The 25,950-nt window shown below is 47.1% G+C and overlaps 1 protein-coding gene and 3 non-coding genes across 4 annotated transcripts; all 4 read right to left on the reverse strand.

The window, feature by feature from the left end:
• Positions 1 to 1,585: 1,585 nt before the first annotated feature.
• On the reverse strand, positions 1,586 to 1,657 carry trnae-uuc (transfer RNA glutamic acid (anticodon UUC)). Its single transcript has one exon. It is a non-coding gene; the product is annotated as a tRNA-Glu (tRNA).
• Positions 1,658 to 3,186: 1,529 nt separating this feature from the next.
• trnal-aag (transfer RNA leucine (anticodon AAG)) lies at positions 3,187 to 3,268 on the reverse strand. Its single transcript has one exon. It is a non-coding gene; the product is annotated as a tRNA-Leu (tRNA).
• Positions 3,269 to 7,843: 4,575 nt separating this feature from the next.
• Positions 7,844 to 7,915, reverse strand: trnaq-uug (transfer RNA glutamine (anticodon UUG)). Its single transcript has one exon. It is a non-coding gene; the product is annotated as a tRNA-Gln (tRNA).
• An 11,088-nt stretch (positions 7,916 to 19,003) lies between these two features.
• LOC144483324 (uncharacterized) lies at positions 19,004 to 20,266 on the reverse strand. The gene has a single exon (XM_078202040.1). The coding sequence runs from the start codon at positions 20,264 to 20,266 to the stop codon at positions 19,004 to 19,006; it is 1,263 nt and encodes a 420-aa protein (XP_078058166.1).
• Between the last annotated feature and the right edge of the window lie 5,684 nt (positions 20,267 to 25,950).

Here is a 25,950-nt window from a genome sequence, read left to right on the forward strand (position 1 = left end):
GAGACTAGGACGCGGGGGCACAGCCTTAGAATAAAAGGGAGTCACTTTAGAACAGAGATGAGGAGAAATTTCTTCAGCCAGAGAGTGGTGGGTCTGTGGAATTCATTGCCACAGAGGGCTGTGGAGGCCGAGACGTTGAGCGTCTTCAAGACAGAAATTGATAAATTCTTGATTTCTCGAGGAATTAAGGGCTATGGGGAGAGAGCGGGTAAATGGAGTTGAAATCAACCATGATTGAATGGTGGAGTGGACTCGATGGGCCGAATGGCCTTACTTCCGCTCCTATGTCTTATGGTCTTAAGAGAGTGCTGAACGTATTGTTACAGTCATATCTTGGGTGTAGAGAAAGATCAATTTAATGCAAGGAAGGTCGTGCGTGTTATCACACGAATTCTACACAGTAGAATGTATTGTTAAACATTTTAACAGGAGGTACCAGCAGACACAATGCAAATATAAATTGCTGTAGGTAATTGACGTGTTTGTGGAGCCAGTTTCCTTACATCATTGCATCGCAGCCTTTCTGCAGTGTGGAACTTATCACGGGCGCCGTACACATGCAAATTTCTGGTTCAATCCTGAGCAGAAACTTATTAAACAGGAATAGAAAATAGTGGAAAATCTCAGCAGGATTGACAAAAATCTGTGAGGAAACAAACGTTTCAAATCTGGATGACCCTTCATCAGATTTCCTGATTCGACACATTGGCTCTGTTCTCTCTTCACAGATGCTGCCAGACCTGCTGAGATTTTCAAGTACTTTTTTTTGTGTTTCAGGTTCCAGCATGAGCAGTATTTCACCTTTACTGAAAAATTTCCAAATGTTTTCAATTTCAGGGTAATTCAACTTTCAGAAATAATCACGCATTTGCCACGAAACATTAACTGACCTGCCGAGTATTTCCAACATTTTCTGATGGTAACGCCATGAATCAACCTGAGAAAAGAACAAAACGGATGTTCGGTGATATAAAGCTAGGGAGGATGATTCAATGAAACAAGGAGTGATGGATAAGGCAACATTTAGCTGGTGATGCTGGAGGCCAGGTGGTCAAGTCGTTCAGAGTCAATCCATTCACCTCCAAGGCCCGGGATTGATGATAAACTGTCAACGAAACAGAACATTTTACTTATCATGTAATCAGTTTCTGGAGGTGAAAGTATCTGATAGCAAAGGAAGAGTATATCATTTGCTGCAGAAGGTAGAATGACTGTGTGACTCTGTCTGTAGCGACCGTGACCTGGAATGAAGCAATGGAGACAGTAATGATGAACAATGAGATACAAATCTCTGATGTTGTTCAGCAGATTTACCACAAGAAGCTACAGAAGAGGCAGAGGTTACGAATGATCTGTGAATGTGGTGAGCTACAGTGAAATTTAGTGGAGCAGAATGCATTATTATTCATTTTGACAGGAGGAAGCAGCAAGGGGAATGTAATGAAAAATTGCCGGAGACAATTGACGGGATTATTATGTTTCTCCAGGGAGCTCAAACTGGCACAATGATCATTCCTGTTATCGATCGGGAAGTAATTTCAGCCCCTCCTAAATCATGTGCTGGTCGGCAGCTATAAAATCTACATTCCCTGACCGGGAATCGAACCCGGGCCGCGGCGGTGAAAGCGCCAAATCCTAACCACTAGACCACCAGGGAAGATACAAATTAGTATTTTAATCTGACCAATACATTGCAGCGTTTTTCAAACACTCGAGAAAGGTTTGTCGGGAAAAAACAACCTCATGTTTAGATTGAACACGAATGACTCCTTCAGTCAACAGCCAATTACTGCAGATTCTGGAACTTAAAAGAAAAACTTAAAATGCTCGAAAATCTCAACAGGCATGACGGCATCTCTGGAGAGAGAATAGAGCCAACATTTCAAATCTGTATGGTCAGTCATCAAAGCCGAAGACAGGAAAAGAGGACAAGATTGATACTTTAAGTGTGGGATATGTTGTGTGAGGGTGGGAGCCGTGGGGAAGAGTTGACAAAGTTGTGATGGAAAATAAATCAAAGGGAATGTAAATGGTGGCGGTAAAAGCAAAATACTGCGGATGCTGGAATCTGAAACGAAAACAGACAATGCTGGAACATCTCAGCAGGTCAGGCAGCATCTACGGAGAGAGAATAGAGTCAACGATTCGAGTCTGGGTGACCCTTCGCCAGAGGTCTGTAGATCCTCTTTTAATGAGAATATTGAAGTTTCAGGGGGAGATATTTTTGGAATCTAAGGGAATGAAGGGCCATCAGGATACGTTTGGAAATTGATGTTGATTCCTGGGATTCGTCATGATCTCCTTAAATTCCGGAGGAGACTCCATGGGACATGTGAGCCAATCCTACTCCACTAATTACGTTCCCTGCAGCACCAGATCTGATAGGGATCACCTCTGTTAAAAGCGTTGATGAGTGTTCTGAGGCATTGAATTCGAGGCAGCAGCATTTGTGGGGGAAAGTGATCAAATGCCGCAAATTTCAGGTGTTCGGTTGATTTGCTTTACACGTCATGAATACTTTTTCTCGAACATGTTATTACGAAACTTTAATGCAGTAGGAAGTATCATTATTCATTTTGACAGGAAAAATCAGCAGAGACAATGTAATATCAATTGCTGTGGGCAAAAGATGGGCTTCTGGAGCCAGTCTAGTTGTTTCTTCAGTAAACCGGATCTGCTTGCCCCGAGGTCATCACCGTGTTTCTGTAGTTCGGTGGTTATCACAAGAGCCAGGTTAATTCTGAAAATATCTGGTTAGAACGAGGAATGATGGGAAGTGTACATGATAGGATTTGAACTTCAGTTAGAAAATTCAAGTCCATCACCTTTATTCCTGGGCAGGGAATACAGTCTCACTGTTTGTAATCCTGTTATTTATATCATGATGCAAAGATGCTGGCGTTGGACTGGAGTGGGTACAATAAGAATTCTCACCAGTTAAAAGTCCAACAAGCTTATTTGGAATTGCGAACTTTCAGGAGAACTGCTCCTTCATCAGGTTGTTCAACTCGGCAGTCAGAAATTCAGCCTGTGTGCGCTCTCGAAAGGAGCCACTTGAACACACGCTGTTTTACCCCAACAACGTTTTAAGTTAGTAATGTCCCTGCTCATTGTTCATGACGAAAACGACACCGCACGCACTCCTGCACTTCATCTGAGCTGTTAGACCGAAACGCAAATCTATTTTGGCAGCGGTGGGATTCGAACCCACGCCTCCGCAGAGACTGGAGCCTTAATCCAGCGCCTTAGACCGCTCGGCCACGCTACCACTTCGAAATACATCGCGATCATGTTATTTAATGATAATGTTACTGAAATTCAATAAAAGCAATGAAACTTGGAAAGGCCATCAGGAAGCATGAGCCTGCTCCTTCTCTGATTCAGGTAAACCTAAACTGCGCAACAAACAGAAATCACCTCATGTCAGAAACACAATGAGCTGCAGTGAAGGGTCGGCATCATTTAAACTGTCCTTAAGCTCGTCTCTTCCCAATTTCCTGCCAGAAATGACAAGAGAACCTCCTGTTGAATTTGTTCAGGGCCTGCACTTCAGGGCACGAGGCGAAATTATATTTTTCATCTTCATCCAGGCAATAACTCACATTTGTTTTCACAGTTTGGATGAGAGCAATAAATCTTCAATTCCAGATCAGTAATCTAAACAGCAGGGAAAGAGTCAAACTCTAACCACCAGACCAGCAGCTTACAGCGTGTTTTAGAATTTAATTTACCCCCGCTGCTTTTGTTACTTTAATTTTCACGCCACTTTCGCCACAAACAGCTTTCTCCTGCAAAATGGCGCCTTCTGTCTCTGCGCCAGTGATGTGTTCAGCCAATCACAACATACAACAAACACTCCAGTGCAATTATCACTTTCGCTTCCGACGGTTCGAAACTGGACAGAAATATTTCCAAATGCTTTTCAATGCAGAGTGCGGGAAAAAGTTTCATTATTCAGTGTCAACGTAAACGGTAAAATCTGACTAATTACAGACAGATTTTACCTTGCAACAACGTCTCAATCGTTCGTAGGATGCACCCTATCACTGTCCTTCTCTTTCTGTGTTTGTTCTTGAACTGTTGCACATGTGAAACTTCCAGCTCTCATATAAACTTGCAAACCTCAATCGGCTGATTCTAGTAGATCTGTTTTCGATCAGAGAGTAAGTCAGATCATTATTAATGGTTTGCTGAGATCAAATATTCTTCTTTTCCAAAGCGGGAATTGAAACAAGACATCACAAGGGGAGTGCTGAACACAAGCCACTGGATACCACGGCACCGGTGAACTGTGTTTTTCAAACTGACTTCACATATGTCCGTTTGCTCATTATTTTCCCCTCAGATCTTTTTAACTTGTGACACGTTTCTCCTTCAAAATGTCCTGTTTGGATGGAACATAATTGCCTCCTTAAGCCAATGACAACAGGGTTTGAATTCGCTGAGTCATGGAATTGATAGTGAGGTGAAATGTTCCCACAAAATGCTAACGTTTAGAAGGATGAGGAGGGGATCTGATAGAGGTATATAAAATTCTAAATGGATTGATAAAGAAAAGGTAGACCAAAAGTTTCTTCTTGTGGGGCAATCAAGAACAAGAGCTCACGTGTATAGTTTGAGAGCCTCCTTCCGGAAAAGACACAAAACGTCTGAGGTCACGTACCAACCGACTCAAGAACAGCTTCTTCCCTGCTGCTGTCAGACTTTTGAATGGACTTACCTTGCATTAAGTTGATCTTTATCTACACCCTAGCTATGACTGTAACACTACGTTCTGCACTCTCTCGTTTCCTGCTGCATGAATTGTATGTTTTGTCTGTATAACGCGCAAGAAACAATACTTTTCACTGTATGTTAATACATGTGACAATGAATCAAATCAAATTCTGTTCGCACAACACACTCACAGAGGATCCAGACAATGCTTGCAGACATTCATTTAATCCTTATTCATCCATTCAGAGGACCCATGCTTGTGGGTTCCGACAGTTGTTTTCTGTATATTGAGTTGCGGGTGATTGCTTCACTCTCTTTCCCTCTCTGTCTCTTTTTGTCGCTGGAGACCTGTCTCTGACTCTTTCACTTTTCCGTCTCTCTGTATGTGCATCGATCACTGTTCCCTCTTTTGCTCTTTGCACCCTCTATTCTCTCGCTGTCTATGTTTAACCAACGTTCACTGGATTTGATCCTGTGATGAGGCGGCTGTGCGGCGAGGAGAGATTCAGTGGGATGATTTTGAGCTGAGAGGTGGTCAGATGGAAAAGTCTGAAAATGGGGCGATGGTTTGACTCTGGGCATACTGAGATGCTGTTTCCGCATCTGGTTTGAGCATTTAGATCAAAAATATTAAGGCGAAAGATGTAAGAGGAGTTTGCAATGTTTGGAAGGAGATCCAGCTGAGAAGTGCAGGATCTGAATGCAGTTGTTGATCACAGAGAGGAATGCATTCTAACCTCAAAGATTCTGCCGGTTGATTAATCGTCAACTTTCTAATTGGAATGAGCTGAGATACCAGATGGAAAAGCCATATTTGTCTCCATGCATTTTATTATATGTTCTGATATGTGTCCGTCTCGCTCAAGTCCCACGTTGGGCTCTGTTTTTACTGGGTTAAGTTCCAGCAGTGTCGCCGTTCAAACTGAACCTTTTTCCATCCCGCTTTGTTTTAAAGTTTATTTAGCAGTCACAAGGAAGGCTTACCTGAGTGAAGTTACTGTGAAATTCTCCTCGTCGCCGGACTCCAGCGCCTCTTCGGGTCAATGCACCTAACCAGCACATCTTTCCTATTGTGGGATGAAACACTCGCAGACACGGGGAGAACGTGCAAACCACACACAGAGAGTGACCCAAGCCGGGAATCGAACCCAGGTCCCTGGCGCTGAAAGACAGCAGTGCTGAGCACTGTCCCACCGTGCCGCTCTATGAATTTCACAATAACCGCTTTAATGAGTTAAAGTGATCTCGGCTTCCCTGGCAGTCGAAGAGTTTAGTGCTTAATTCAGTTAGAAGCTTTCTTCTCATTTTGAGCGAGATTGGAACCAGGATCTGGGAGATTGTGTCAGTGGAAACAATAATCATCCCCATTGCCATTCAGTCACTCCAACCTTACATCCTGTCACAAGGTCATAAAAAGAGTTCTTGCCCTCATTTTGTCCTTCACTCTGCAGTTGCTTGTAAACAATTAAATCTCTAATGTCTTCCATTTTCGATATAATGTCAGCGACCCGAAACATTCACTCTGTTTCCCTCTCCAAAGACGACGTTTGACCTGCTGAGTGTTTCCAATATTTTCTGTTTTGAGGTGGGATTTGCAGTAACTTCAATGTTTATTTTTCTAGTTCAATGTGGATTAGTTTTCTTGGACTGAATTTTACCTGCTTAAATAGTTAAAGGGCTGAGGTTTTAAAAAATAAGATACAAGAATGTGTCACCCTATTTGACATAAAATGAAACAAAATGAGGGTCAATCATTCCAAAAGATGTTACTAATTCAAAATATATTTTGCAGGGGGTCCACCTCCGGGTGTCATTCACTCACTCATCTGTCCCAATTTAAACAAGAAGTCGGAGGGCGAGAGTCCAGATTGCTCAGCGTTACACAAGGAAACGACAGCACTCTGACCTATGACACCAGACCTTGCTCCCAAAACACACACACACACACGCACACACTTGCTCAATAATTGCCAGTCTCCAGTCGAATGGTTGCTGTTGTGTGACACCAACCGCTTCTTTCTTTCAGCAGATGATTTAGAGTAGCGAAAGATGAAAAGAAACATTGCTGATGTCGGCACCTATCGCCGGAGGCTCAGCATTGTGCAATGTAATGGAAGTTGAACTGGCTGACAAATTGTCCTCCCGATTCCTGCTTTATGAGGAACTGAAATAAAAGATCCATCGACAAATCAATCCTCAACAATGGCAAAGAAGAGCAAGGGTCCGCCTAAATTTAAACTCGGTTCGCTGGATTCAGAGTGGTCACCATTAGACCAGAGGACAGACAACATAGCAGCCGGCTGCAAATGGTCACTGAAAGCATTTGACCCACTTGCTGTTGCTGCCACATTGAATGAAAAAGGTCACATGCTTTGAGTAACTATTTGCATCAGGTGGCTCTGTTCCTGTTTCTGTGGTGTGATGGTGGGCACTCTGGACTCCGAATGAATTAAGCGGAGTTCAGAACTCGGTGAAAGTTTGTTCTAATTTGCTAAAGACGATGATGAGTTTGCTGAAGCGCATTTCATTTTTAATTCTCAGAAAGTGGAAAACTAAACACGGAGGAAATTTCAGCAAATTCCACCGCAATCACATTGCAGACGATGCAGCGAATGACTCTCCTGGCGCCATTGCATCAGCTCCAGAGAACGATTGCTCAAGAACACAAAGGGCTGAGAAGCAGAGTCACCACAGTGGGCAGGGGGTCCACCTACATGTGTCACTCATTCACTCATCCGTCCCAATTTAAACCAGAATTCGGAGGCGAGAGACCAGAGTGCGAACCATTACACCATGGAATCGACAGCAGTCTTTTCTCCAGAACACACACACGCACCGACTCTCTCTCTCTCACGCACTCACACGCACACACTCACATTTTGCTCAATAATTGCCAGACTCCAATCGAATTGTTATTGTGCGACACCAACTGCTTCTATCTTTCAACAGAGGAGTGAAAGAGTAGCGAAAAGATGAAAAGCACTGATGTTGCAGGCATCTGGCGCCAGAGGTTCAGCAACGTGCATTGTAACAGCAGCTGAAGTGGCTGACAAATTGTCCTCTCGATTTGGACTTGGTGAGAAAATTAAACGTCCTTTAGTATATCCATCATCTGCAAATTAAAGCAAGGTTCCGCCGAGATTTGAACTCGGATCGCTGGATTCAAAGCCCAGAGTGCTCACCATTACACCACGGAACCCAGCACGTGGGAATAATCTGAAAATGGTCGCTCAGTACCTGTGCCAATTTGAAAAGCAGGGCGAAATATCAGTCCCATTGCACAATTCCGTCAATTACCCACAGCAATTCATATTTACATTGCCCTTGCTGATTCCTTCCGCAAAAATGAGTAAGCTACCTTCAACTGCATTATATTTCACTGTCGCTCACCACGTTTAAAGAGCAATGTTAGCATCGAACTTTTATAAACCTGTTGTGTTAAAAATGCTGAACAACATGGTCACCTCACTATAAGAAGGATGTGGAGACACTGGAAAGAGTGCAGAGGAGATTTACCAGGATGCTGCCTGGTTTGGAGGGTAGGTCTTATGAGGAAAGGTTGAGGGAACTTGGGCTTTTCTCTTTGGAGCGGAGGAGGTTGAGAGGAGACTTGATAGAGGTTTATAAGATGATGAGGGGGATAGATAGAGTGAACGTTCAAAGACTATTTCCTCGGGTGAATGGAGTGGTAACTAGGGAGCATAACTATAGGGTTCATGGTGGGAGATATAGGAAGGATGTCCGAGGTAGTTTTTTTACTCAGAGAGTGGTTGGGGTGTGGAATAGACTGCCTGCAGGGATAGTGGAGTCAGAAACTTTAGGAACATTTAAGAAGCTATTGGATAGGCACATGGAGTACTTCGGGATGATAGGGAGGAAATAGCTTGATCTGGGTTTCAGACAAAGCTCGGCACAACATCGTGGGCCGAAGGACCTGTTCTGTGCTGTACTGTTCTATGTTCTATGTTCGAACATCAGCATATCACAGCTCTGCTTTCTTCACACTGGAAGCCAGTGTGAAAATATGAACAATTTAATGTCTTAAGAGACAGGGAGGAGTGTATGAATGTCGATAATTGGCACTGTGCACATTCCTGTCGTAAGTATTTGGGAGAATCAAGAAGATGAGATCCTGGTGATCCAGTGGTTAGGGTTCAGCCCTTTCAGGGTCGCAGACTGGCTTCGATATATAAAGGTTTAAATGCTTTGATAAACAAACCTGCAATACTTTCTGCTCGAAAGCAGCTCAGCCAGAAACAGTGGAGTGAGATTTGTATTTTTGCTTCCGAGTTGGAAATGTCATGTGGGCAACAGGTCAGGTCGAGAACAAATACTGATAGTGAAAGGCAGTGATAGCCTGCAAAGCGCTGACGATGGAGATGTTGATACAAGGTAAAATCTGGGTGGTAATGGGTCAGAGTTAACCATTTGCACTGACAGAAATATCACTCATTTCTGGATAAAAATATCGTGCTGAATGACAAGAAACTTCTCACTGAATTTAGCAGTAATCTATTTGACTTAGACTGATTCCAAGCAGTCTTCATTCAGAAAGCAGTAACTGTGAGATTAACAAAGTGGGATAGAGAAAGACTCAGTTTGATTGGTGACGCTGCCGGAGGAATGGAGAGCTGGAGTTCACCCAGGAAAGCAACAAAGTTTAAAAATAATGAGAACCAGCCAATGTTGCCCTTGTCCATCATTCCTTGTTTCAGTTAATCCATCCTGTTATACTCTCTATCACAGACCTTCCCTTTTAATCTCTTTACTGATAGCCAAGTTCCGCACACATGAGGACGGCCTCAACCGGGATATTGGGTTCATGTCACACTATCTGTAATCCCCACAGCTTGCCTGGACTTGCAGAATTTCACTGGCTGTCCTATCTGGACATCTCTTTAACCTGTCTTAATGCTCTCTCCACTCACATTGTTTGTACCTTTAAGACTTGATTAGCTGTAAGTATTCGCATTCCAACCATTATTCTGTAAATAGAGTTTGTGTCTTTATATGCCCTGTTTGTGAACAGAATTCCCACTCACCTGAAGAAGGAGCTTATGGCTCCGAAATCTTGTGGCTTTTGCTACCAAATAAACCTGTTGGACTTTAACCTGGTGTTGTTAAACCCCTTACAATGTTTACCCCAGTCCAACGCCGGCATCTCCACATCATGACAATCAACCTAACCCACACATCTTTGAAAAGGAAAGCGGATCACCAGGAGGAAACCCACGCAGACAGGGGGAGAACGTGAAAACTCCGCATATACAGTAACCCGAGAAATTGAACCTTAGTCACTGGCGCTGTGAGGCATCAGTTCGAACAACTGTCCCAACGTGTCCTCCTTTCTACTGCATTCAACTTTACTGCAGCCCACTGCATCCAAAGGGCAGTGTTAGTATCAACCTGTGATTAAATTATGTTGTGGTAATTCTGCTGAACAACATGAATTTATCACCGTTAATGGACCGTGGGTTCCAGCTCCACGTTGAGCGCGATTGTTTTTAAACTTTGCTGCATTTCTGGTTGAACTCCAGCTCGCCATTCCACCCGCAGTCTCACCACTCAAACTGAGTCCTTCTCCATCCCGCGCTGTTAATCTCACCGTTACTGGTTTCTGAGTGAAAACTGCCTCCATTTCACTGGAGGTCAGAAAGTTTGCTGTTTAATTCAGTTAAAGGTTTTCTTGTCACTGAGCCCGAGATTTGGACCCTGATCTGCAAGATCTTTGTGTCAGTGGAAACAATGAAATCCACCCCATTGTCAGCCAAATTTGACCCCGCATCACCATCTCCATCGTCAGCGCTTTCCAGCCCATCGCTTTTTAAACATTCTTGACATGTGACATTTCCAATTCAGACACAAAGGAGGAAATCTCCCTTATACTAATTGCGATAAACTGGTGCTGACCCGGAAGTAACGCGGGATTGTTGTTCAGGGTATAGCAATAAATCGACATCCCCTGACGGGGAATCGAACCCGGGCCGCGGTACTGAGAGCGCCGAATCCTAACCACTCGACCATCAGGGAAGTTAATGCGAATTCTTTAAAACACTAATTTATACATGGACCACCTGCCTTTTATTTTATGTTGGACATATATTCACCAGAGCATGTTTCTCCTTCAAAGTTTAATGTTTAGTTCGAACACAAGTGACTGCTTCAGCAAATGAAAACAGCGAATTCTGTTAGTTGGAACATGAAATCGACAGTGAGGTGAAATAGTCCCGCAAGCTGCCATGTGACACTTTCAATTTCCAAAACCCACCAACTCCATCACTGTGGCTCCTGTGAAACTTACAAGGTAACACACGGCAGGCATTCATCACAGAGAGCAAGTGATACAAGTCATTTACGAAACACTATCATGCCGCTTCTCTTCCTGTTTCAGTTTTCCAGCTTCCTCTGACCGTCCAGCTCCCAGGGTCAATTAGCTGCTTAATGCAGACAGAGACAAGTAGTGAGCCCGAGCTATACCTGGAAAGCAGGGGCAGGGAATGTAAGACACACGGTACTGAGAGGAGATGGAGTTTAGAGATGACAGTATAAAGAGATCCAGATATCTCATCTTCCTGATCCTCCCAGAAACTGATTACAGGAATGTGCACACTGCCAATTACCCACTGTCACACTCTCCTTCCAGGCTTCAACACGGAGTTAAGTTTTGAAGTTTTTGAAGTATTGCTACTGTTGGTCGGGGTTTAGCAATGCTGCCTCACAGCGTCAGGGACCCCGGTACATTTCTGGCCTCAGGTGACTCTCTGTGTGGAGTTTGCACGTTCGCCCTGTGTCTGCGCAGCTTTCCTTTCAGTTGTTCCGCTTTCCACCCACAGTCCAAAGATGTGTGGATTCGGTGATTGGCCATGCTAAAATGCCCCTCAGTGTCAGAGGGGATAGCAGGTTAAATACGTGGTGTTGCAGGGATTTGACGGATGTGGGATTGTTGTCGGTGCAGGCTCGGTGTACCGAATGGCCTCCTTCTGTGCTGCAGGGAATCTATCATTCTATGAATTTGATAGGGGAAGACATTATTTTCCCTGGCTGTGGAATCTAAGACTTTTGCAGTAACTTCATTGCAGTGTTAATGTAAGGCTATTTGTGAAACTAATAATGAATAATAAATGAATAAACTTAAATAATGTTTTGATTCTAATTGTTAAGTTTAATGGGATAATGGAAGCAAATTTAAATTACGTGTAATTTGTTTGAAATCAATGTGCATTAAAGAATGTTGATAACACCGGATAACATTCCAACCAGTAACACTTGATGGATATATAGATGTACGAGACATGTTTTTTACACAGACAGTGGTGGGTGCCTGGAACTCATCGGGAGATGCAGTGGAAGCAGATACGATGGTGAGTTTTAAGGGGCGTCTGGACAACTACATGAATAGGATGGGAATAGGGGGATGTGGTCCCCGGAAGGGTCGGGGGTTTTAGTTCAATCGGGCAGCATGGTTGATGCAGGCTTGGAGGGCCGAAGGGCCTGTTCCTGAGCTGTAATTTTCTTTGGTCTTTTGTTCTTATATATTTAATGACACCTCCGGGCCCATTGCCAACCCGCAACCGTTTGCCTATGAATGCTGATGGGGTCAAAACAGTGAAAACTACGTCTCTGGGTGGTCTTAAACTGATGTGGAGATGCCGGCGTTGGACTGGGGTGAACACAGCAAGAGTTTTAACAACACCAGGTTAAAGTCCAACAGGTTTATTTGGTAGCAAATACCATTAGCTTGAGAGCACATTTCCACTCCATCTGACGAAGGAGCAGCGCTCCGAAAGCTAATGGTATTTGCTACCAAATAAACCTGTTGGACTTTAACCTGGTGTTGTTAAAACTCTTGCTGTGGTCTGAAACTACCAACTTTTCAGTTAACAGCTGAACGCGCTGACTAATTGCGCCACAGAGACTGACAAAACAGCTGCTAAAGATATTCTAAACCAGGGTGCCAATGACCCAAATTCTATTTCTGCAAAACCTGTTCCAGAACTACAGCATGACCGCAGCGTTTACAATTCTATATAAGTCTCTTTGGTTATGTTGATCCCGCAGAATCCCGCAGGATATAATACTTTCCACTCAATCACAAATAACATAATTCACAGCTGCACCGCCTTCCCAACATTGTGATCCATTTCCCTCAGGATTTCTTCCAGTATTTAATATTTTCCTGGTTTTCTCATCATTTTGAAATGAGATTCTCTTCACTGTACAACACAAATGGAATTGCAAATCTGACGGACAAACAATGGAAAACAATTCACTGGGTAACAGAAATCCCACAGTGCTCATTTCCAGATTCACAACACTCAGCTTTTCAGTCAAATTAACGAATTTATGACTGAAAAGTTTTGGAAAGTTGGTATAAATATTGTTAGTGACTTACTCGGGTATTGTGTAAATGCTGTTTGAATATTCAGTGAGCGCGCGATAATCGATCAACTTTTTGATGAGCGTTTGGTCGGTGCATTGTTATGTTTCACACCGTTTGGAGTATCCTGTGTCCCAGGGATGGGCAGTAAGCCGCTGATTGAAGCTGCAGTTGCCGCTTTCTGCTGGCAGCGGATGGGTGATTGGAGAGTGCGTGGTAAGATCCTGCTGCTTGTCCCTGTCCCACTCACTGTGGAACTGGGGTAGAGAGAATCATTGATCATTTTGTTTCCCCGTCTATGTTGCATTATAGGAAGGATGTGGAGGCATTGGAAAGGGTGCAGAGGAGATTTACTAGGATGTTGCCTGGTATGGTGGGAAGGTTTTATGAGGAAAGGCTGAGAGACTTGAGGTTGTTTTCGTTAGAGAGAAGAAGGTTAAGAGGTGACTTAATAGAGGCGTACAAGATGATCAGAGGATTAGATAGGGTGGATAGTGAGAGCCTTTTTCCTCGGATGGTGATAGCTAGCACGAGGGGACATAGCTTTAAATTGAGGGGTGATAGATATAGGACAGATGTCAGAGGTAGGTTCTTCACTCAGAGAGTAGTAAGGACGTGGAATGCCCTGTCTGCAGCAGGAGTGGACTTGCCAACATTAAGGACATTTAAATGGTCATTGGATAAACATATGGATGATATTAGAATAGTGTAGATTAGATGGGCTTTAGATTGGTTTCACTGGTCGGCGCAACATCGAGGGCCGAAGGGCCTGTACTGCGCTGTAATGTTCTATGTTCTATGAATCAGGGCAGCACTTACTCAGTTAATGGTAGGGCGTTGAGGAGAGTTACAGAACAAAGAGATCTAGAGGTACATGTTCATAGCTCCTTGAAAGTGAGGTCACAAGATGGACAGTGGTGAAGAAGGCATTCGGCATACTTGGTTTCGTCGGTCAGAACATTGAATACAGGAAGTTGGACGTCTTGTTGAAGTTGTACAAGACATTGGTAAGGTCACATTTGGAATACTGTGTACAGTTCTGGTCATCCTATTATAGAAAAGATACTATTAAACTAGAAATAGTGCAGAAAAGATTTACAGGGATGCTACCCAGACTTGATGGTTTGAGTTATAAGGAAAGGCTGGATAGACTGGGACTTTTTTCTCTCGAGCATAGAAGGCTGAGGGGTGATCTTATAGAAGTCTATAAAATAATGAGGGGCATCGCTCAGCTGGATAGTCAATATCTTTTCCCAAAGGTAGGGAAGTCTAAAACTGGAGGGCATAGGTTTAAGGTGAGAGGGGAGTGGTACAAAAGTGTCCAGAGGGGCAATTTTTTCACACAGAGGATAATGAGTGTCTGGAATAAGCTGCGAGAGGTAGTAGTAGAGGCGGGTACAATTCTGTCTTTTAAAAAGCACTTAGATTGGAACATGGATACGATGGGTATAGAGGGATGTGGGCCAAATGCAGGCAATTGGGACAAGCTTAGGGGTTTTAAAAAAAAGGGTGGCATTTACAAGTTGGGCCAAAGGGCCTGTTTCCATGCTGTAAATCTCCATGAAATTGTGGTCAGTGCAGATTCGATGGGCCGAATGGCCTCCTTCTGCACTGTAGGATTCTATGATTCTATTGATCATAAGTCTGCCGTGTCTAGGTCATGAATGTGCACAATATTAATTTACTGTGCCCTTAAATGTCAGCCATCTCCTGGGGAAAATATCCCTTTAATTGTGAACATTAGCAAAGAGACCATGCTTCATCCAGACAAATAAATGAGTCAAGCTGAGGGAGCAAAGGATGTCAACGTCTTCTAAAAAGAGAGACAGACAGACCTGGGCCAACCTTTCCAGAGTCTGCAGCCTCCCTGGATTCACTTCCTTTCCCTTCAGTTGCTGCAAGTCCCCAATTTCCCCCAGAATGAGAAAAGAAATGGAAAGGGAGAGAAAAGAAAGTCTTTTACTCACAGATGTTGGCCTCTTTTTAGGTCAAACCAAATAAACAAAGTCAAATTAAGTCAGGACAAAGTAAAAGGGGCAGCTCCCCAAAAGGAGGGGGAACAGCCCGAACAGAAATCAAAGTTCAAAGGAAACTTAAAGACATCAAATTAAAATGTGATTATCAGGGTCGATAATGCACCCCAAACCCTGTGGTGCCCAATGGGCGTGGAAGGCTTCAACCTCGCCCGTGGACACCGCATGCTCCCTCTCCAGGGACACCTGGCCGCGAACGTAGCCGCGGTAGAGGGGAAGACAGTCAGGATGGACGGCCCCCTCGATCACCCGCTGCCTGGATTGGTAAATGGCGCGTTTCGCCAGGCCCAGGAGCAGGTTCACGAGGAGGTCGCCATCCCGACCCTCCCCTCTCCGCACCGGGTGTCCGTAGATCAGGAGCGAGGGGCTGAAGTGCAAACAAAACATCATTAAAAGGTTCTTTAGGAAAACAAAAAGGGAGTGCAGCCTAAGACACTCAACATAGACATGGTCCACGGACTCCACAAGGCCGCAGAAAGGGCAGTCTTCGGAGCCTGTGAACCAGTGAATCCTACGGTTGTGGGGGGGGGGGGGGGGGGGGGGGGGGAGGTGGGGAGGGGTTTGGGGGTGGGTGGGGGGGTGGGGGCGTGGGGAGGGGTGGAGGGGTTGGGGGGGGTGGGGTGGGGGGGTGAGGGTGGGGTGGGGGTTGGGGAGCAGCGTCGCGAGGCGACCGTGTTCCAGACAGTGAATCCGCACGAGGGACGACGCGGTGGGAGGCACGAGGGAGACCCCGCCTCGCTCTGGGCAGACTCCAAAAGTGCCCCCGTACCCACCACCGAGCCGCTGACCTCCTCAGGGCGGTCGCCCCTCGACTCCGAGTCCCCCGCCGCAGGACGTACGGCGGGCGGCACGGAGCCACCAACTCGCCCCAACCCCTCCCCGATCCCACCCCCAGGATCAGCGGAGGAGGGGTTCCCCCCGGGCTCACCTTCCCCGGTTTGCAGGCCCGCGTGCAGCGGCAACTCAGTCCCCCGCTCCGCCCCAGACGCTTGGACACCCCCCAGGTCCGGTACAACCTCCGGATTAAGGTCAGGGATGTCCAGCGTCCAAGGCCGGGACGGAGAGGACGAGTGGACCATTTCCTCGCCACCACCGCACGGGGACACGAACATTGGGGTGTTGCCCCAGTTCCCCGACATACTGAAAAAGAACTCCGGGTTGTAATCGGCTGGGTGGAACGGATACTAAACCCTCCCTCCAGGACCTCCTCCCGGGTCAGGCAGACAAATGGAGAAATGGACAAAAAGGAGTAGACATGGCGGAGGGAGGGGTCCCAAAGGTCAAGCGGGATCGGCTGCACCCCGGACCTGACCTCCCCCAGTGGATGGAGGTGGGGGAGGAGGAGCTCACCGGGTAGAAAGGGCGGGACGTTCGAGATGATGATCTTATGAGTGGTGGCCTCCAAAGGGTCCACCACCAGGAACGTCCCGCCCACCGTGAGCCCCCTCTCCAGGGCGAGGTGGACCGCCCGCTCCCCGGAGCGAGAGAGGAGGTCGGAGGAGCAGGAGGGAGGACGAGGGACAAGGCACGGAGGGGGGCCGGTACCCCAGTCAGGGGGAAAGAGGGGAGGGGGTGCCGGTGTTGGGGGCAGCAGCAGTGGGTGGGGGACTTTACTCCTCCAGCCCTTTCGGGCGCAAACAGTTCAAGTCCGGGGTGTCTTCAGCAACCCCCCCCCCCACTGCAGATGGAAAAAACAGTCTGAATTTACTTCACCCCCCCTTCCTTTCAGGCACCGACCTTCTGATGATGAGGGCACCAGCCCAACCACTCAGTCCCTCGATGTTGAAACGTGCAGTCCTCCCTCCCATAGATGGAAAGAAAAAAGAAAGTCACTCCGTGTCCTCTCTCCCTCCAGGGAGAGAGCACCCTCCAATGGACGGACGGACAGCAGGCAGGTAGGCCAGACGGCAGGCAGGCAGGCCAGACGACAGGCAGGCCAGACGACAGGCAGGCAGGCAGACGACAGGCAGGCAGGCCAGACGACAGCAGGCAGGCAGGCAACAGCTCACCTTCCTCCCCCTTCCCACTTTCAGATGCTGGAATTAACAAATTAACATTTCTGCCCGGTTCTGACCCGGGGACCTTTCGCGTGTCAGGCAAACGTGACAACCACTTCACTGCAGAAACAACCTCTCTGATGTTGGAGACAGGAGGAAGTTTCAGTCTGTCTGAAGCTCAATCTTCATTCACGCAAAGCCCGCGCTCTGATCAGCTGGAGGACCAGAGTCCTTCCAGTCCTCCAACTCTTCCCATTAATCAACACCTCAGAAGGTCAGGGGGTGGGATCTGCCCTGCAATTCACAGCTTCCTTCTCCCTTGGACCTGCGCAGTCCTGGGCCGGGGGGAGGGGGAGATCACCGAGCGGCTTCTCGCTCTGGCTGGAGCCGCCAGCCGGTTGCCTGGAAACCTTGGCTCGATGTGGTGGAGGGGGAGGGGAACAATGGGTGGGGGCGGGGCTCCCGGGTCCGCGCGCCCGGGCCTGAGCACTGGAACCCAGAGACGTCACCGCGGAGCAGTGATTCCTATTGGCTGATTCAGGCAGGACTCCATTGTGACATCACAAAGGGGAAGTTGGCCAATGATGATGTAATTTAAACAATGCCTTGAGATCACTTCACTTCTTGGTCAGACCCCCTTTTCAGTCCAGTGCTACTTGGAGTTTACCGTCAATTCAACAACTATTGGGTTACAAGTCCCTCACAGTTCTGATCACAAATTCATGATAAAATAATTTAAATAATGCATGAGAACGCTTCTTACCGGACTACCTACCACTGGTCAGACCCCCTTTTTACAGATTCGGGAATCTCAGCCACTGAACACCAGCCGGTCCTGGAATAAGTTTCATTCTAACTCATTCTGAGTAAATATTCTCACCAGGTCCTCTGTCAGGACCTTGCTAAGCAGCTTTAATGGTTCATGATTGCAGAAACTGAGCAGTCACAGGAATGTGGTCAAGATAGTCCAGTCCCATAATGCCGCACATTTAATCTGCAGTCCTTCAGTTATAACAGAATATGTGGCTGTATGTAGCTGCCTCGGCCACGATCAGCGCCAACACTGCCTTCCTGAACTGCTATAATGCCGAAGGTGTAAGTACACCCACAGTGCTGTTAGGGAGGGATTTCCAGCTACACATTCCACACTTCCTCTCGACTGTGGGTGGATACGCGATTGAGACATTTCATTCAACTGCACTCAAGCTGAGTTATTCAAATCCCTTTATTGTATGGGACAATATATTCATGATTTCTTTAAAACAGAAATTAAACATTCCCATTTGATTTCAGGTATTAACATATTCTGTTAGTTTGTTCTTTATTGTCAATGTCAGGCTAGGGTTGTTCCCCTTGGAGCAAGGAGGTTGAGGGTAGATTTGATAGAGGTGGACAAGATTCTGACAGGTTTAGATAAGATGGACAAAGAAAAGCTGTTCCCATTAGCTGACGAGAGAAGGACGAGGGGGACACAGATTTATGGTTTTGGGTCAGAGAGGAATGGGGGATGTGAGGAAGAATATTTTGATGCAGTGAATGGTAATGACCTGGAACTTGCTGCCTACGAGGGTGGAGGAAGTGGAGACAATAAACAATTACAAAGGAAATTGGATGGGCATCTGGGGGAGTTTCAAACAGAAATGCTGACTAAATATCTCTGAACTTCCTAACACTCTGTGATCCGTGTGAAATCTGAAACCAGGTATTCGCAACAAGACTCAAAGAGCATCAGCCCACTGGAGGCAAAGTCATGAGACCGGCCAGTCCAGCAGAAAGAAACCCTCCGACCCTCCCCATTGACCAACTGTGAGAATGAACAAAATGCAGTCCTGGATGTAATTGAGAGCAGAAACAATAACAGCAGAATCCAACCCCTGGAATCACTCATGAGCATTTTGGTGTCTCAGCAGGGCGGATGAAACTCTGAAACCCTTCCCACACTGAGAGCAGGTGAACGGTCTCTCCCCAGTATGAAGGCGCTGGTGCGTCTGCAGGTTAGATAATTGACTGAACCCCTTCCCGCACTGAGAGCAGGTGAACGGTCTCTCCCCAGTGTGAACTCGCTGGTGTTTCTGCAGGTTAGATAATTGACTGAACCCCTTCCCGCACTGAGAGCAGGTGAACGGCCTCTCCCCAGTGTGAACTCGCTGGTGAGTCCGCAGGGTGAATAAATCAGTGAATCCCTTCCCACACTGAGAGCAGGTGAACGGTCTCTCCCCAGTGTGAATTCGCTGGTGGGTCTCCAGCTTAGCTAATTGACTAAACCCCTTCCCACACATAGAGCAGGTGAAAGGCCACTCCCCAGTGTGAACTCGCTGGTGTCTCCGCAGAGTGGATAAATCAGTGAATCCCTTCCCACAATGAGAGCAGGTGAACGATCTCTCCCCAGTGTGAACTCGCTGGTGTCTCTGCAGGTTAGATAATTGACTGAACCCCTTCTCACACTCAGAGCAGGTGAACGGCCACTCCCCAGTGTGAACTCGCTGGTGACTCCGCAGGGTGAATAAATCAGTGAACCCCTTCTCACACTGAGAGCAGGTGAATGGTCTCTCCCCAGTGTGAACTCGCTGGTGCGTCTGCAGCTCAGCTAATTGACTGAACCCCTTCCCACACATAGAGCAGGTGAACGGCCACTCCCCAGTGTGAACTCGCTGGTGTCTCCGCAGGGTGGATAAATCAGTGAATCCCTTCCCACACTGAAAGCAGGTGAAAGGTCTCTCCCCTGTGTGAACTCGCTGGTGTCTCTGCAGGTTAGCTAAATGACTGAATCCTTTCTCACACTGAGAGCAGGTGAACGGCCTCTCCCCAGTGTGAACTCGCTGGTGTCTCTGCAGGTTAGCCAATTGACTGAACCCCTTCTCACACTGAGAGCAGGTGAACGGTCTCTCCCCAGTGTGAACTCGCTGGTGTGCCTGCAGGCTGGATGACCGAGTGAATCCATTCCCACACTGAGAGCAGGTGAAGGGCCTCTCCCCAGTGTGAGCTCGCTGGTGTCTCTGCAGCTGGGATACCCGAGTGAATCCCTCCCCACACTGAGAGCAAGTAAATGGTCTCTCCCCAGTGTGGCTGCGCCGATGATCTTCCAGCTCTGATGGGGCTCTGTATCTCTTCCCACAGTCCCCACATTTCCATGGTTTCTCCATGGTGCAGGTGTTCTTTCCTTTCTCTTCAGTTGAAGACTCGTCCACACACAGAACAGTCCCCCCACCCCCGCTGTGAATGGTGTGATATTTATTCAGGCTGTATAACTGGTTCAAGCTCTTGAGTCAATGCACTGGAACACACTCACTCCAGTGTTGCAGCGTGTTGGCACTTTTCCAGTCACACTGATGTTTGAAATCTTTTCAAGTCACCAGACCAGACAACCATTTCTCCTTGATTTAAAGTCCGATGATATTCAGGTCCCGAGGAATATGACTCTGTCAGATCTAGACACAACGTCTGAGATTTCGGTCTGTGATTCCTCTTTCAATTTCCTGTAAAACAAGTTTGCAGAGGTCATCAGTGTCAGTGCAGGATAGAAATTCAGAACAGACAATTCTAATTTCTATGGAACATTCTTTCCTCTCTCCAGACTCGAAACATTGGCTCTATTCTCTCTCTATCTGGGGGATAGCGTGGGAAATGATGCTGCGGTAGATCAGCCAATTCTCAATGAATGGTTGAGGCAGGTCGATGGGCTGAATGGCCAACTGCAGCTCCTGTTTCTTATGATTTGTGTGTGGTGGACAGGAAGCAGTGAGCATGGATCTGTCAATCAGCCTCAATCAGCACCTTCAGGAGAATTGGGAGGGTGAATATTAGATACAGCAGAGTGAGAATGGAGGGAGAGTGTGTGGGATGGAGATTCACAGCTTTGGGGAATGAGAGGAAAGAATGTTCATTGGAAATTAGAATTGTCTGTTCTGAATTTCTATCCTGTGCTGACAGTGATGATGTTTGTAAATTCCTTTTGCAGGATATCAGAAGGTGAAGATTTAAAGACGAATATTAAACCAAACCTCACATCAAAATCTAACATAGTCACTCAGTTCATTGGGACCTGAATATCATCGAGCTTTGAATCTAGAATGGAAATGTTTCTCTGCTCTGTCTGCTTCAGGAGATTTTAAACATCAGTGTGACTGGAAAAGCACCGAGACACACACACTGAAACATGCACACACCTGAGTGACTGTGGAAAGAACTTTAACCAGTTAAACAGCCTGAAAATACATTGCAGCAGAGAGACCGCACCCATGTTATGTTGTAACTGAACTGATTGTCAAGCCTGAAGAGTCACAAGGACACCCGCACCATGGAGAAATTGTGTAAATGTGGGGACTGTGGGAAAGGATTCAGGTTCCCATCTGCACTGGAAACTCATCGGCGCAGTCACACTGGGGAGAGACATTCACCTGCTCTGTGTGTGGGAAGAGATTCACTCAGTTATCCCATTTACAAACATACCAGGGAGTTCACACTGGGGACAGACCATTCACCTGCTCTGTGTGTGGGAAAGGATTCACTCGGTTAAACAATCTGCTGACCGACCAGCGCATTCACACCGGGGAGAGACCGTTCACCTGCTGTGTGTGTGGGAAGGGATTCACTCAGTTATCCCATTTACAAACACACCAGGGAGTTCACACCAGAGAGAGACCGTACACCTGCTCTGTGTGTGGGAAGGGATTCACTCAGTTGCCCAACCTGTTGAGCCACAAGGTCACTCACACCCAAGACAGACCCTTTAAATGCTCTGACTGTGGGAGTGGCTTCAAAAGCTCTCGAGAACTGATGGTCCACCAACCCATTCACACTGACGAGAGACTGGTTAGCTGCTCTCACTGCACAAAGAGGTTTAGGAGGTCATCCACATGGCAGAGACACCAGCGAGTTCACACCGGGGACAGACCGTTCACCTGCTGTGTGTGGGAAATGGATTCAATCGGTCATCCAACCTGCAGCGACACCATAAGTTCACAAGTGATTGCAGGGGTTGGATTCTTTCTCTCTCAATCTTTCTCTCTCTCTCTCTCTCAGCAGATTCGATGAATGATTGAATCCCTTCCCACAAGTGGAGCATATGAACGGTCTCTCCCCGGTGTGACTGCGTCGATGAGATTCCACCCCAGATGGGGCTCTGAATCCCTTCCCACAGTCTCCACATTTCCATGGTTTCTCCATGGTGTCGGAGTCCTTGTGTCTTTCCACAATCAGTGCACTGGAACACTCTGATACGGGTGTGAGAATCTCAGTGCTTTTCCAGTCAAAACCTCTCCTTCCAATATCCACTGAAAGCAGTTTACAAAAATCATCACTGTCAGCACATGGTAGAAATTCAAAACAGACAATTGTAGTTTCTATGGAACATTCTTTAAATCTCCACCCACGCCCCTCACACATACACTCTCTCTCTCATTCCATTTAGCATTCTGCGGCACGGTGGCACAGTGGTTAGCACCATCAGCTCCAAGTTCCCCTCCAACTCACACACCATCCTGACTTGTCTGACATCCAGGACTAAGAGAACAGAAATGTTTTCCATATAAATACTGGGAAGTCTGAACCCATTGTCTTCAGTCCCCACGACAAACTCCACTCCCTGTCGGAGCCGGAACCAGGCTGTTCACAACCATGGTGAAATATTTCACTCCAGGATGAGCTTCCAGCCACATCATCATCAAGACTGCCTATTTCCACCTCAGTGACATCGTCCGACGCCACCCCAGTCTCAACTCATTAGACCATAAGACACAGTAACAGAATTAGGCCACTCGGCCCATCGAGTCTGCTCCGCCATTCAATCTTGGCTGATATTTTTCTCATCCCCATTCTCCTGCCTTTTCCCCATAATCCCTGATCCCCTCATTAATCAGGAACCTATCTATCTCTGTCTTAAAGACACTCAATGACCCGGCCTCCACAGCCTTCTGCAGCAAAGAGTTCCACAGATTCACCATTCTCTGGCTGAAGAAATTCCTCCTCATCTCTGTTTCAGAGGATCGTCCCTTTAGCCTGAGGTTGTGCCCTCTATTTCTAGCTGTTCCTACTAGTGGAAACATTCTCTCCACGTCCACTCTATCCAGGCCTCGCCGTATCCTGTAAGTTTCAATAAGATCCCCCCTCATCCTTATAAACTCCGATGAGTACAGATCCAGAGTCCTGAACTGTTCCTCATAGAACAAGCTCTTCATTCCAGGGATCATTCTTGTGAACCTCCTCTGGACCTTTTCCAAAGCCAGCACATCCTTCCTTAGATATGGGGACCAAAACTGCTCACAACAGTCCAAATGGGGGCTGACCAGAGCCTTACGCAGCCTCAGAAATATATCCCTGCTCTTGTATTCCAGGCCTATCGACATGAATGCTAACATTGCATTTGCCTTCCTAACTGCCAACTGAACCTGCACGTTAACTTTAAGAGAATCTTGAACAATGACTTCCAGGTCCCTTTGTGTTTCTGATTTCCTCAGCATTTCCCCATTTAGAAAATAGTCTGTGCCTCCATTCCTCCTTCCAAAGTGCATAACCTCACACTTCTCCACATTGTATTCCATCTGCCGCTTCTTTGCCCACTCTCCTAACCTGTCCAAGTCCTTCTGCAGCCCCCCTGCTTCCTCGTTACTACCTCTCCCTCTACATATCTTTGTATCATCTGCAAACTTAGCAACAGTGCCTTCAGTTCCTTCCTCCAAATCGTTAATGTATATTGTGAAAAGTTGCGGTCCCAACACTGACCCCTGAGGCACACCACTGGTCACCGGCTGCCATCCTGAGAAAGACCCCTTTATCCCCACTCTCTGCCTTCTGCCAGCCAATCCTCTATCCATGCCAGGATCTTACCCTTAACACCATAGGCACTTAACTTATTTAACAGTTTCCTCTGCACCACCTTGTCAAAGGCCTTCTGGAAATCTAAATAAATCAGGTCCACTAGTTCTCTTTTATCTAACTTCTTTGTTACCAGATATGATCTAAGGAGATCCATCAAAGATGCCAAAAGACAATACTGGACCAAGCTAGAGTCCCAGGCTAGCCACACCAATCCCCGCTGACTATGGCAAGGTCTGCAAGACATAACAGTCTCCAAGGTGAAGATATGTAAAATCGCCGGCTCCAACGCTCCTCTCCCTGATGAGCTCAATGCATTCGTTTTGAGCAAGAGGTCAGCGAGAGCATGCCCTCCACCCTGGAAGCCCTGGATGAACCTGTATCTGGGGTCTCCATTGCAGATGTCAGAGCAGCTTTCTTCAAGGTCAACCCACAGAAAGCAACTGGCCCGGATGGGATACCCGGATGTGCATTCAGATCCTGTGCGGATCAGCCGGCAGAGGTATTCACAGACATCTTCAACCTCTCTTTACAACAATCTGAGGTCCCTATGTTTTCTCTGTATAGCGCACAAGAAACAATACTTTTCACTGTATGTTAATACATGCGACAATAATAAATCAAATCAAATCAAAAGCTCCTCAAAGAACTCTAACAGATTTGTCAGACATGACCTCCCCTTGACAAAGCCGTGCTGACTCAGTCCTACTTTATCCTGCACTTCCAAGTACTCTGCGATCTCAGCTTTAATAATGGACTCGGAAATCTTGGCAATGACCGAAGTCGGGCAAATTTGGAACCCTCACCCATTCCATTGTGACCTCACACTCTCACCCATTCCATTGTGACCTCACACTCTCACCCATTCCATTGTGACATCACACTTTCACCCATTCCATTGTGACGTCACACTCCGACCCATTCCATTGTGACGTCACACCCTCACCCATTCCATTGTGACATCACACACTCACACATTCCATTGTGACGTCACACCCTCACCCATTCCATTGTGACATCACTCCCCGATCACAATCCCTGCCGGCCTCCCACATGCAGCCTCAATGGCGGTGATGCACTATCTATCAATCAAGTAAAGACTAGTTTGTTTGCAAGAACAAATCGGCTTTTATTCGCAAAAGACTTGGAGCACACACCCATGCTGATGAACTGGTCCAGCAACTGAGGCAGGAGGGTGGGGAGCAGTCACCTTCATACCTGGACGGGGGGGGGGGGGGGAGGAGTCTCATGCAGGGCTGGCATGGGCATGCCCAGACATGTCACACACACACAGGCAATAAGCTTAACAGTGGTTTACCACAGGCGGCAGTCAGCCTGGGTCTAACACTACAAGCTGCTGCTCCATTTGGTACAAATGGGGGGACCGGGAAGTTCATTTCCGGGGTTTGGGTTTGAACAACATGTTTATGAAGCCTCTCCACCCACCCGCCACATTTAGCATTCCCCGCACGCCGCCCTCTACCTCGGATTGATCTCGCTTCCAGGTTAAAACTGTCCGTCTGTCCGTCGCCATTACCCGCACTGCGCATGCTTCAGGTCCCGCCCCTCATTCACTCCGATTGGTTGGAGGTCCAGCCGCTCCAGCTCGGTCCTCCAGCCCCGCCCCCTCATCCTATTGGCCCGGAGCTGCCGTCAATCAGCCCCCGGGCATTGTGATGTGGAGCATGCGCAGTGTCATTGCTGTCCTTGGCGCTTGTTTGTCCCGGAGAAGCGGAGTCAGCGTTAGGCGGTGGCTGGGAGGATTTGGAAACACTTTGTGGATCCGCAAACCCTTCAGAATCATTGTCAGCTCCCTGGTTTGCAGCTGCGGGGCTTCTCCCTCCCGGGAACAGGCCCAGGTTAACGGCCCCATCCTGGCTCAGCCACTGGAGGATGGTTCACATCAGAGGATGGGGGAGGGGGACAATAAATAAGAGGTTACACTTTGGCCTCAAATCAATGAGGACTCTGATCTCTGGGAAGGAAGGAAACCCTGGGAGGTGGGCGGGGAGGA

This window comes from Mustelus asterias, unplaced genomic scaffold (assembly GCF_964213995.1).
Source record: "Mustelus asterias unplaced genomic scaffold, sMusAst1.hap1.1 HAP1_SCAFFOLD_63, whole genome shotgun sequence".
Taxonomy (NCBI): domain Eukaryota; kingdom Metazoa; phylum Chordata; class Chondrichthyes; order Carcharhiniformes; family Triakidae; genus Mustelus; species Mustelus asterias.